This window comes from Anoplopoma fimbria, chromosome 18, assembly GCF_027596085.1.
Source record: "Anoplopoma fimbria isolate UVic2021 breed Golden Eagle Sablefish chromosome 18, Afim_UVic_2022, whole genome shotgun sequence".
Classification (NCBI taxonomy): Eukaryota; Metazoa; Chordata; class Actinopteri; order Perciformes; family Anoplopomatidae; genus Anoplopoma; species Anoplopoma fimbria.
Window position 1 is genome coordinate 1,291,362 of NC_072466.1, and position 13,013 is coordinate 1,304,374.

A 13,013-nucleotide genomic window follows, 5' to 3' on the forward strand; every position below is an offset into this window, starting at 1 on the left:
CAGAATATGTTTTATATTTTAGATTCTTCAAAGTAGTTGAATGAGGTGTGTCCAAACTTTTGACTGGTACTGTATATTTTATTGAATATTTATTAAATAACTATTTTTAAAGGATTTTTGAATGGATGCTAATTTTAAATATATTTAAAAAAAATCTCACATACCCCCTGTAGTGCCTTCACGTACCCCCATTTGAGAACCACTGCACTGGAGCACCACATGTGGATTAATCCGCCGCTTAAAATAGTCCCCAACAAAATGCACCTCAGAAATAAATAATTAAATACCAACTCCTCTGTCCATTATCGCTCAAACAAAAGTACCTTCTTTGTTGCCTCAGGTCTAAGTATAGTCCTGCTGTGAAGTGTAGAAACTGAACTGGTTAAAGGATGAAGGTGGGAGCAGCTGCTACTGGGACACTGGTAGGATCAATAGAGCAGCTGTCCGTCTGCAGCAGCAGGAACCTGCAGGACTTTCTCCAGCGTAGGGTTGAAATGACACCCGTTAGATTATCATAAAAGGGTTCAGAGCTGCAATTAATGAAATCAACAACTAATTTGATAATCAATTAAGTGTAAACTGAAGTAAATCTTATGCAAAACGGCAGAAAATTGTGTTTTCAGCCTCCCATATATGTAGATTTTCTTCTTTTCACTACATTTATATTGTAATAAACAAGACATTTAAAGGCCTCACAGGAGACTCTGTGTCTTAAATGTCAGAAAATAATAGTAAAAATCATCCATCCCAGTTTCTCTAACGATTAATCTATAAATTCCATATTTGTAACAGGCCCAGAACGGAGTTTTGTTTGACCATCTTGTATTCTAGTTTTATCTGTTTGGGCTTCACTATTTGATTGAACCAGTTGATTTCTGCTGCATGTCTTTTTTAAGAGATTGATTGTTTGGTTTTTTTAAACTTGGCACTGCATGGGGGTGTAAATATTTGCATACATGATAATGAAACTTGGAAGCAATCATTTATTTCCTTCTGCTGCAAATCCATTATTATGATGATCTTGTGCAACTGCCTCATAGCTGCATGAGTCACATGTCCTTTTGTTTCTCAGTGCTAACCTGCCCAGGTGATCATGTCATCAAGATCATTTTTAACAGTTTTTTTACACCATATTTACATTTATCTTTTTTTTGTTGTGCTCATCAGGCCTAGTAGCACATAGTGACCTAGACGAGAGAGCTATTGAAGCTTTGAAAGAGTTCAATGAGGAGGGAGCCCTGCAAGTGCTGGTCCAGTTCAAAGAGAGTGATCTGTCACACGTGCAAGTAAGTTTAATCCTCTGGAAGACAACGGGGTGCTTTGCTAAAATGTTTTAGGACGACCTACGTTGCGTACTGTAACTTTAAAAAGGTTATTTTAATTGTGCTGTTTCCTCCTCAATAAAAAAACACCAGGTGCATCTTCTAGTTTCTGACACAGCGCTTCTCTCTTCCAGAACAAAAGTGCCTTTCTCTGTGGGGTGATGAAGACTTACAGGCAGAGGGAGAAACAAGGGACTAAAGTTTCAGAATCCACTAAAGGACCAGACGAGGCTAAAATCAAAGAACTCCTGGACAGAACCAACTACACACTTGACGTCACAACAGGCCAGCGGAAGTATGGCGGGCCTCCACCGGAGTCTGTGTACTCGGGCGCCCAACCCAACGTTGGAACAGAGGTACACTTTGTCATGTTGAGTTGAGAGGAAGTCAAACTTGTTTTCTTTACCCGGGCAAAAATATGACTTGTTTTTGTTTGGTTCCTTTTGCTCACCAGGAGAAATAGTATATTAGGGTATTTTCTTCACTGATAAGTCTTTACTTTGTTAGGACTTATAAACAACAACAATGTGTTAAATGCATAAGTTCAGAAAGGTAAAGTTGGCAACTATTTTGATCAATTGTTTTTTTCATTTTCTTTTAAATCAGAAAGTGAATCAGTTCCAATATTTTCTGATTTCAGCCTCTCAAATTAAGGTTTCCTGCTTTTCTTCTGTCGTATATCATTGAAAACTAAGTATTTTGTGTTTCTTATGTTTCATAGACTAAACTAAGACTTGTGATACGTTTCGTTGGGGATCTGTACCAAAGATGTTTTCTGAAGTCTTTAGAATAAGATGTGTAGACCAGGTCATCTCTGCTAAATGTCAATATTCAATTTAAGATGATATTTTGACTGGCATCCCACCTTTAACAAATATTGCTTCTCCTGCTGTTTAAAAAATTGCTGTAAACAAAATTGCGATTTTGTTTAAGTGTTCATCTCTGGAAGAAGCGTTTATCAAAACCTTAATGACATCACGATAGCTACAGCCATTTTCAATTTTAAGGGTGAAAATTCCCTAATATCACATCCTTATGAATGTTGTTCTCAAACATTGATCAATCAATACAGCGATCCTACTTCAGAGGATAAGAGATGATAGTAAAGTCTGTAAATGTGATGTCAGTTTCTTTAAATGTTTTTTTACTTATTTCTTCCCCTAGATATTTATCGGGAAGATTCCCCGCGACTTGTTTGAAGACGAGCTGGTTCCTCTCTTTGAGAAGGCCGGTCCAATCTGGGACCTGAGGCTAATGATGGACCCGCTGAGTGGCCTGAACCGAGGCTACGCCTTCGTCACGTTCTGCACGAAAGAAGCGGCCCAGGAGGCGGTGAAGCTGGTAGGTTTGTCTGGAACGCAAGAATACAATCTTCTCTTCTGGGAAGATGAAATTGCAACAAGAATCGAGTCTGGAAACTTCCCTGCAAACTCTACTCAAAATAAACTGTAATCTTGGAACTAAATTGCCAACCAGAGTATAAAAAAGTGCAAACATGTAGTTTAAGTTTCCCCTCTTGTTCTTTAGGTTAAGTATTAGATTTGCTTGTGAAATGTTCTATCTCTTATCAAAAAGTAGGAGGCATTTGTTGTCATCAACTTATTTGTTTGTTTGCTTTCTTACAGTGCAATAATCATGAGATTCGCCCTGGCAAGCACATCGGTGTGTGTATATCTGTCGCCAACAACCGGCTATTCGTTGGCTCCATTCCCAAGAGTAAAACAAAGGAGCAGATTGTTGAAGAGTTTTCTAAAGTTACAGGTAAGAATATCTGATAAATGCATGTAAATGTGTTCTATAATGCTCCGCTGCAGCAGGTTGAAAAGATAATCTGTGAAAATGTCTACTGTCTGATCGCAGAGGGCCTCAGTGACGTCATACTGTACCATCAACCCGACGACAAAAAGAAGAACCGGGGCTTCTGCTTCCTGGAGTACGAAGACCACAAAACGGCGGCCCAGGCTCGCCGCCGGCTAATGAGCGGCAAGGTGAAGGTCTGGGGCAACGTGGTGACGGTGGAGTGGGCCGACCCCATCGAAGACCCAGACCCGGAGGTCATGGCCAAGGTCAGCTTCGACGATCGCAGTGTTGCGTGATATAAATGTACATCATGTAGGGAACTTGTAAAGGTTTGACCTCCTCTGTGTCCGTTTCTGCAGGTCAAAGTTTTATTTGTGAGGAATCTTGCCAATGGCGTCACAGAGGAGCTTCTGGAGACGTCCTTCAGTGAGTTTGGAAAACTGGAGCGAGTTAAGAAGCTGAAAGACTACGCCTTCATTCACTTTGAAGAGAGGGACGGTGCAGTGAAGGTAGGGATTCTCTACGGATCTCAGCGTGACTCTTAAATACGTTTAGTTGTTGAACCAAAGAGACGTTTTGCAGAGATGTGTACAAACGTGTTTTGACTCGATGCTTTTTTTCTCAGGCGCTGGAGGAGATGAATGGAAAGCCGCTGGAGGGAGATCGGATCGAGATTGTTTTCGCAAAGCCGCCCGATCAGAAACGGAAGGAACGCAAAGCACAGAGACAAGCAGCCAAAACAGTAATGTAAGAAGCGTCTTCAGATGGTCCTCTGATGATGAACCGTCACTTAATGGTGTCGTTTCTTTACATTCAAAGCTATGAATGTCTGTCGTCATATCATACGTCCTCACCCAAAACTACATAAAAAAGTGCTTTTAAACTACATCATAATTTGAATAAAGTGACTAATAGAATTAAATACGTTTTTTAAACATCTTTCATTTATGAATACAACTTGTCAGTTTCGTCTAGGGCTGCACAAGTTAATAACGTTTTATTGAAATTGCAATATGGCCTAGATATTTGTTGAAGGCAAATGTTCATAATAACATTTTAAATTAAATATTGTGGTACAGAGATGTCCTGTCCTACACATCATATTCTATAGACTTAATAAAAACATCTTTTGCTTGTTGATTCCTGCAAATATCTGTTTATTCAGGGCACAACTTAAGTCATTTCTTTAATTTATTTTAATTTTTTATATAGCCTAAATAAGTATATAAATTAAATGTATTGTGCTGTTAGATTGCTGCTGGGTTGACCGATAAATACAAGTGTCTGCCTCCTTTGTGTGCAGCAAGTTACAGAGCAAACACTTTTTTAAAGTTTTGTTTTTTTAAAGTCTATAAACTACAAATAGTACGACACTTTATCGTCTGATCTTTATCGACGCTGTGCAGAAATGCTGTCTTTAAACACATCGAATATAAAAATGTATAAAAGCTGAACTGCATAAAAATGTCTTAATATCAACGTTATGATGGGTCTCATTCTTCTTATTCCTTTCCTTCCTCCTCTTCAGGTACGATGACTATTACTACTACCCTCCTCCCTCCCACATGCCTCCTCCGGTCAGAGGCCGGGGCAGAGGCGGCAACCGTGGCGGCTACGCTGCTTACCCCCCCGACTACTACGGGTACGAGGACTACTACGACTACTACGGCTACGACTATCACAACTACCGTGGCGGCTACGACGACCCCTACTACGGCTACGACGACTACCAGTCCCCGAGCCGAGGGCGCGGCGGCGGCAGCAGGGGCTCCCGGGCGGATCCTCTCCAGCCAGGGGACGTGGAGGCAGCGGTGGCGTCGGAGCACCCAGAGGGAGGTCCAGCTTCTCCCAGCGGGGCGGGCCCGGACCGGGCCGCGGCGGGCGGGGAGCAAGAGGAGGCCTGCCGCCGAGAGGGCGAGGAGGGGTACGTGGTGCTCGGGGTGGCCGCGGTGGAAATGTAGGAGGAAAGCGCAAAGCTGATGGGTACAACCAGCCAGATTCCAAGCGTCGCCAGACCAATAATCAGAACTGGGGCTCTCAACCCATTGCTCAGCAACCGCTTCAAGGTGGTGATCATTCTGGTAACTATTCCGGTTACAAATCCGACAACCAGGAATTTTATCAGGATTCTTTTGGGCAACAGTGGAAGTAAACCCCGTAGGGCTTTGATAACAAAAAATACGTGTTTTTATTGTTTTTTGTTTTTGTCTTTTTTTTTTTATTAGAGACTTGATCTGATTGGCCCTCAGTCCCGTAACGGTTGCCTGCTATTTTTTTCTCTTCTCAAAATTGGTGACATCTGGCAAGATATCTTTTTGTACATATTTTAATAATCCGCTTGGACTCAAAAAACCGTAGTCACACTCCCACTTGTTTCTGGCGAACTGGTTTTCTTTCCCCTACCTCCTTTTTTTTATTATTTTAAAAAAAACAGATGGGTCGTTTTAAAACATTTTCCATAAACGTTTGAGAAAAATTTTAGATGCAAATATGTGCTCGAGCTGTCTATTTGGCTATAGCTTTATGTATGTTTTTAGAGATTCTGGTTTCCATGTTTTAAGTAGCTTACAGCAACAAAGCATATGTCTCCTAAACTTGTATTTAAAAAAAACAAATGAAATTACAATTTGTATTGTCACAAAGTAATGCGTGTCTTGTTATTGAAAGGAAAGAAAGAAAAAAAAAAAAAAAAAAAAAAAAAAAAAGGACCTTCGTCGTCCTATTTTTTGGCTTTACATTTTGGCTTGTATTCTTTGCTGTTTGTCTGCTTTAATAAACATACACGCACACGTGTACAAAAAACTTCAAATTGTGTTGCAAATTCATGTTTCGGCAAATTCTCTCTTCAAATTGCCTTGAAATTGAAAAAACAAAAGGCTTTCCTTGTGGAAGAAAATGGACTAAAGGTTTGCCAGTGTTGGCCACATGCTACAGTGTCACCTTGCATGCCATCAAATTCCTAAAAAAAACAAAATCACCTTTTTATTTTTTTAATAGTCGGCATCTCTCAAGTGCTCTGTATGTGTGGTGACATCATCCTTTTTTATGAGTTCCTCTCATGTCCAAAAAAACATTGTTTCACAAATTGGTGTCCTAAATTCACTGTCAATGCAGCATCAATAGTGAGCCCCACCCCCCCCCACATTGAAGTCCCTTTTGTTACTAGTGGGGGGGAATAAAAAAAGCACAATTTGATTTATTAATAACGTCAAAGTGAAGCTTTTCCTTGTCCCAGAAGGATCTACCTAGCTGTTGAAGGCCTGGATACTAACCTTGCATGTTTGTGTGGAGGATTGTTGCTGCTGTTGTGAGAGAGAGAACTGCCATGCATGACTCGCTTGTAGTATTTTCGTTTGTTTACTTTTGCTTTTATAGATTTCTTGGCTGCTCTTAACCTCCCCGTCTCGTTTTCCTCTCTGCCTGTCCGATCGTGTCCATGTTTCACCGGCTGCACCTCAGAATTTACGATCCGAACCAGACTGATTTCTCTGTTATATGTTCTATTTTAAGACGTGCATGCTTTAAATCCGAGGTTTACAGTTATGATGAGTGTTTGTGTGTGTGTGTTTGGACTCAGATCAGTGTGTGTGTGTGGAGATGTGACATGATGCTGTTTCCCGTTCTCTAATTGCTTCCTTTTGTTACCTGACTAGCAGGAAAAAGGGGTCGAGGCCGGTCCTGACGAGTCGCTATGAGGACTGACCGGCGTTTGGCGTCACACACACACACTGCCGGCTGCCAAGTGGATGGAATGGTAAGGTCACCTGACTCAGTGGTCCAATGGTATTCCAGCCTTTATTCTTTTATTTTATTTTCTTTGTTAAGGAGCAGATCTCCTGTAAAAAAAAAAAGAAACTGCCATGTTAGAAGATAATCAGAGGAGGAAATCTTGAGCTTGCTTTTTGTTTTTTAAATTAAGTTTATAATCCCCCCCCAACCTCCCCAGAGTCTGCCGTTTGAGACTTCCTGAGTAGGAGTTCATGACGGACATCCTTCTGGAAAAGTCTTTGCACTTTTTATAGTTTGGAGTGCTCTTTAATGCTGTTATTTTTTTTGTAGTTTCTTTGAGCTCTTAAACTACATCGTAATGATGGACTAGACGTGATGATCTGTGATTATCAGAGGTGTTGAAGGTCGGGTATTCCAGGAGAACGGGTTCTCTAAGAGCCTAAACCACCGCGGGTCCGTTAACTACCTCAGGTTTAAGGACTCCCCTGCTCTGCCCCCCCCCCCCCATGTTTGTACTTAATGTTATATGCACAGGCAACAACAACAACAACGGAGCACTTAATGAATTTTAGCTCCAAGTGGAGACGTAGCTGCAGCCGTGTTAGCTGGTCCTCCTGAAAGGAGCCTGAACAAGTCTGACGACGGCGTATTAGGTTTAAAACATATATATGGTTACAGAGCCGGAAGAGGGGGGAGATACTGTGAGAGATAACTCAGAAATTCAGAGGTTCAAGTTGTGAATTTAAAAAAAGATCGAGTCAAAAATCTATAACAAAAAAACTCAGAAACTGTTAATTTTCTTTGTTACAAGGAACCTCATCAGACTGCTGTTTGTTGTGTTTTGTGGATGATGTAATCAAATTATACTTTGTAGTCGGATTTAGCCACAAATGTATATATTAATTGCAGAGAATTGTGTCTATTCAGAAGAAAACAACACTGATGTGGATGAGGAACTACAGCACAGTGGACAGATGATGTATCTCAACATGTTCCAAACTGTATTCCAGTTAACAGGCAGCTTTTACGAGGTGACGGTGTTGATCTGACCTTAGATAAGCGATGTGGTTCCTTGACAAAAAAAATCCACACCCACAATATTCTCTCATAAATTTGTGCGTATTTTCGTTAATTACCACTTAATTTGAAGAGAATATCAATGTTGTTTCTTGTAAATTTACTACTTAAATCAGGAAAATTAAGATATTATTTTTCTGAATATTACCTCCCTTTTTACCTACAGATTTCTTATTCATTTCTGACTTTGTAATCTCCAAAAATACTCTTATTTTCCCTCTTAAATGTGTTTTTTTGTTGTTAATCAAACATTTTATTTGCAGATAATTTCCCAGTTTTTTTCCAATAAATTTAACACTTAAATCTATATTTCCAGATAATATCCCATTTTCTTTCCATCGATTTGCCATTTAAATCTATGAAATTCAGATTTTTTTCTATGAATATTACCCTCCCTCCCCTGGCTCTGTAATTTAAAATATAAATATATATATTTTACCTTTAATGGCCCTAATATGTCGTCGTACTGTCTTGATACATGAACTGAGTGATGATGTAGTTTAGACAGATTCTTTTGAAACTGTTATTTTTCTTTGTGAAATCAAAAAATGCCTGGAAAACCACCGACATCCTTTTGTCTTCCACGATGGGAAACGTATTGTTTCTTCTGTCTTATTTGTGTTATTTGTGTTTGTAACCATCGATGTAAGGATGATTACAAAGTCTCGGTCCGTCTGCTCCGCACAAACATCTGTGATGTCCTTTTTATTTTATTCTCTCTAAGCAGGTCTGGAAGGAAATGAATTCACTTTCAGCTCCTGAAAAGTTTAGGAATCAAACTAAACATGGCAAAAAAAAAAAAAAAAAAAAAAAAAGCATGGTTATACATTTCACATTGTATGTCGCTGTCGACTGATTATCATGCCATAAGTGTGGTTGTGACAAATTTATTCTAGAGTAAACTGGTGTTAATTCATGTCTTTTCTCTATCAGTGTAAACATTATATTGGAAATCAAAATGTTTATTTAGGATTTAAAGGAGCAAATCCATCTGAATATTTGAGCTTTTAGGGGAAATAACAGGCTTTGGTTGTGAAACTGAGTGAAGATTCACCTGCAGACACAAATTATCACCCAGACAGCTTCCAACTACTTCATAGCTAGTTCTGAATTCCTCAGCAAGTTCTCTACTTTCAATTTAATAGTGAATAAAAATCATTAAAGTCCAAACACATTCTAAATTATCAGTCTGCGTTATTCTGTATTTTTCTTTCTGTCAACAACAAATCCCCTCAAAAGACAAAAAAACTAAAACACAAATTGTTCCTACTCAAATTTTTAAAAACACAAATATATAGTTTAATCAGTCATCTCCTGAAAAACAGCTTGTAAATGTAGTTTTTATCCCAAAAAGTATGTAGTATATCTTTAAAATGCCTAAATGAGGGAATGGAACACTTGAATATTTCACAATTAATGCTAAACACGAGTAATGTATTTGTTGGGGACTATTTTCAGCGGCGGATTAATCCACATTTGGTGCTCTAGAGAGTGTTTGTATTTGGGATTGAGTCTAAATCAGGCCGTGGTTCTCACACAATACTTGTTTTCACTGTTTTTATGGGATTTTGTTGTCAAGAAAAGTATAGAACATCATCAAACTTGTTTCACTGTTTTAAATTCAGTGACCCTTTTCTGTGGGTGGTGAAGGGCATTCTGGGAATTGTAGGAAAATCCCAGAATGAAGCCGTTTGAGTTCAACACAAAGTAACTATTCTTCTACAGCGTCTGAAGATGGATTTCCTCCTTTAAACTCTTGTTTCTTAAACATCATTAGTGTTTAGTCGTCTTTAAATTTCTGTTTTGTAACGTTTGCCATGAAATCTGACTCATGTTTTTAGAATTCTTCCAGTTCAGAAACGATTGTGCAGCTTGTTCTTTCTCTTTTTACCGGATTTGTGAAAAAGAGCCAGATTACTTCTTTTTTTTTTTTTTTTTTTTTTCATATTAGTATTGACTCTGTTGGATCACCAATCTTAAGGGTCAAGAATTATATATATATAAATGTGTATATATATATATATAATTTGTTTTGCTAACAAGTGTGTTTGCATTCTTGCAAATGAATTGTTTTATACTGTACAGTGAGGTAAGGTAAACCTATTTTTCTAATAAAGTTATTGACTTTGATCTGGGGTTGTGTCATTTCTTATAAATATGAATGATTTAGATCATAAACTCTTTTTCATTTTTCAAGTTATAAAAAAGATTTATGTAAAATGAATCAAGTAAAAGACATTTTATATCATTATTCTTGCTATATATAACATTTTAAATACATAAAAATACAGCCTCAATTGGTGGAAACCTTTAAATTTATATTTTTTAATCTCTATTGAGAAACAATTCATCCACACAAACCACAAGATTAATACAATATTATTTTTTATTATTATTATTATTATTTATAATAAAATAGTTAAATTGTATTTAAATTGTAATTTCTTCGTTTGATAAATATTTATTTATAATTCCAGCCTCTGATGACGCGCTGTGAAAAGCAGGGATCGCCCAACCGGAAATGACGTGTTTGGATTCTGGGTTGCCATGTCTGTTTACTAAAATACACCTTTGGTGCGTTCAAGTCTCTGCAAGACGAGTTCATTTTAACTAGTAATTGTTACACTTTTTAACGAACAAAATAATGAATTTATTATCTTTTTTTATGTTAAATTATATGATATAATTTAATAAAAATAAAGTAGAACTGAGGGGGAAATGCTAACAAAGCAGATTAAACATAATACACTAAAGATAGATGGTTAAATTATGTGTAAGTATGTATTTATGTTATTGATATTAATGTTTTAATTATTACCTTTTTGTTCTGGCTTCCTTTGTTTTATTATCTCCTACTTTGTAACATGTTTTGTTCTCTAATTATTAACTTAATAATGATCATTATTAATTTAATAATGATCATTATTAAATTAATAATGATCATTATTATTTCAATTCAGTTTATTTAGTATATCCCAAAATCACAAATTACAAATCATATTTTACAATAATCACCTCCTCTGTCCTTACACCCTCACATCCTCTGATCATTATTATCTTGTCATAACTGACATTCAATTCAGTTTATTTAGTATATCCCCTCTGTCCTTAAAATCCACAAATCCTCTGTCCTTACAAATACCCCCTATCCTCTGTCCTTACAATCTCTCTGTCCTTACACCCTCACATCCTCTGTCCTTACCCTCCTCTGTCCTTACACCCTCACCTCCTCTGTCCTTACACCCTCACCTCCTCTGTCCTTACACCCTCACATCCTCTGTCCTTACACCCTCACATCCTCTGTCCTTACACCCTCACCTCCTCTGTCCTTAGACCCTCACATCCTCTGTCCTTACACCCTCACCTCCTCTGTCCTTACACCCTCACCCCTCACATCCTCTGTCCTTACACCCTCACCTCCTCTGTCCTTACACCCTCACCTCCTCTGTCCTTACACCCTCACCTCCTCTGTCCTTACACCCTCACATCCTCTGTCCTTACATCCTCTGTCCTTACCCTCACATCCTCTGTCCTTACACCCTCACATCCTCTGTCCTTACATCCTCCTCTGTCCTTACACCCTCACATCCTCTGTCCTTAGACCCTCACATCCTCTGTCCTTACACCCACATCTCCTCCCTTACACCCTCACATCCTCTGTCCTTACACCCTCACACACCCTCCTCCTCTGTCCTTACACCCTCACACCCTCCTCTGTCCTTACACCCTCACATCCTCTGTCCTTACACCCTCACATCCTCTGTCCTTACACCCCTCACATCCTCTGTCCTTAGACCCTCACATCCTCCCTCACCTCCTCTGTCCTTACCCTCACATCCCCCTCACATCCTCTGTCCTTACACCCTCACCTCACATCCTCTGTCCTTATCACTCCTCTGTCCTTACACCCTCACATCCTCTGTCCTCTGTCCTTACACCCTCACATCCTCTGTCCTTACACCCTCACATCCTCTGTCCTTACACCCTCACATCCTCTGTCCTTACACCCTCACATCCTCTGTCCTTACACCCTCACCTCCTCTGTCCTTAGACCCTCTGTCCTTACATCCTCCTGTCCTTACACCCTCACCTCCTCTGTCCTTACCCTCACCTCCTCTGTCCTTACACCCTCACATCCTCCTCTGTCCTTAGACCCTCACATCCTCTGTCCTTACACCCTCACATCCTCTGTCCTTACCCTCCTCTGTCCTTACACCCTCACATCCTCTGTCCTTACACCCTCACATCCTCTGTCCTTACACCCCTCTGTCCTTACACCCTCCTCTCTGTCCTTACACCCTCACATCCTCTGTCCTTACACCCTCACATCCTCTGTCCTTAGACCCTCACCTCCTCTGTCCTTACACCCTCACATCCTCTGTCCTTAGACCCTCACATCCTCTGTCCTTAGACCCTCACCTCCTCTGTCCTTAGACCCTCACATCCTCTGTCCTTACACCCTCACCTCCTCTGTCCTTAGACCCTCTGTCCTTACACCCTCACCTCCTCTGTCCTTACACCCTCACATCCTCTGTCCTTACACCTCCTCTGTCCTTACATCCTCTGTCCTTCTGTCCTTACCCATCACATCCTCTGTCCTCACCTCCTTCTCCAGGATGGACAGAAGTCAGTAGATGTCATGTGTACAGAATGAACAACACATTCAGTGTTTATGACATAAATGATTAATATAATCAGAACAGTAAGCAGAGTAATGAAGGAAACATTAAGAATACTTATAATAAAAGCAGCAATGACTATAGTGGAATTAAAACAATGACACAGGGAATAGTAATAATAATAATGTGACTATTAATAACAATCAAAGTAGCATATTGTGTTGTGATTTGGAAATATAATTTAAATTGTACATATTTGGTTATGAATGCATAACCAGTGTTGGAGTAGATTGTGGTTGAGTTGCTCAGTAAACCTTCCCTGTTGTTTATTTATGTTTGTTTTTCATTTTCTTATTTTAGTATTATTATAATAATTATTTTTTTGTCTTTGTAAAGTATAAATGTGTTTATGCTTGGACAACATTCCAGCAAATATTTGTTGTTGTTTTATTTCATCATGTTGATT

The 13,013-nt window shown here is 39.1% G+C and overlaps 1 protein-coding gene across 1 annotated transcript in view; it reads left to right on the forward strand.

Moving 5' to 3' along the window:
* Positions 1–10,058, forward strand: part of LOC129106893 (heterogeneous nuclear ribonucleoprotein Q-like) — a 14,263-nt gene extending 4,205 nt beyond the window's left edge. Inside the window, 10 exon segments of the mRNA XM_054618165.1 lie at positions 1,168–1,286; positions 1,457–1,678; positions 2,487–2,663; positions 2,948–3,083; positions 3,183–3,388; positions 3,482–3,631; positions 3,748–3,869; positions 4,651–4,897; positions 4,900–5,046; positions 6,776–10,058. Of these exon segments, the coding sequence (XP_054474140.1) occupies positions 1,168–1,286; positions 1,457–1,678; positions 2,487–2,663; positions 2,948–3,083; positions 3,183–3,388; positions 3,482–3,631; positions 3,748–3,869; positions 4,651–4,897; positions 4,900–5,046; positions 6,776–6,817 (1,568 nt within the window). The 3' untranslated portion in view covers positions 6,818–10,058.
* The last annotated feature ends 2,955 nt before the right edge of the window (positions 10,059–13,013 follow it).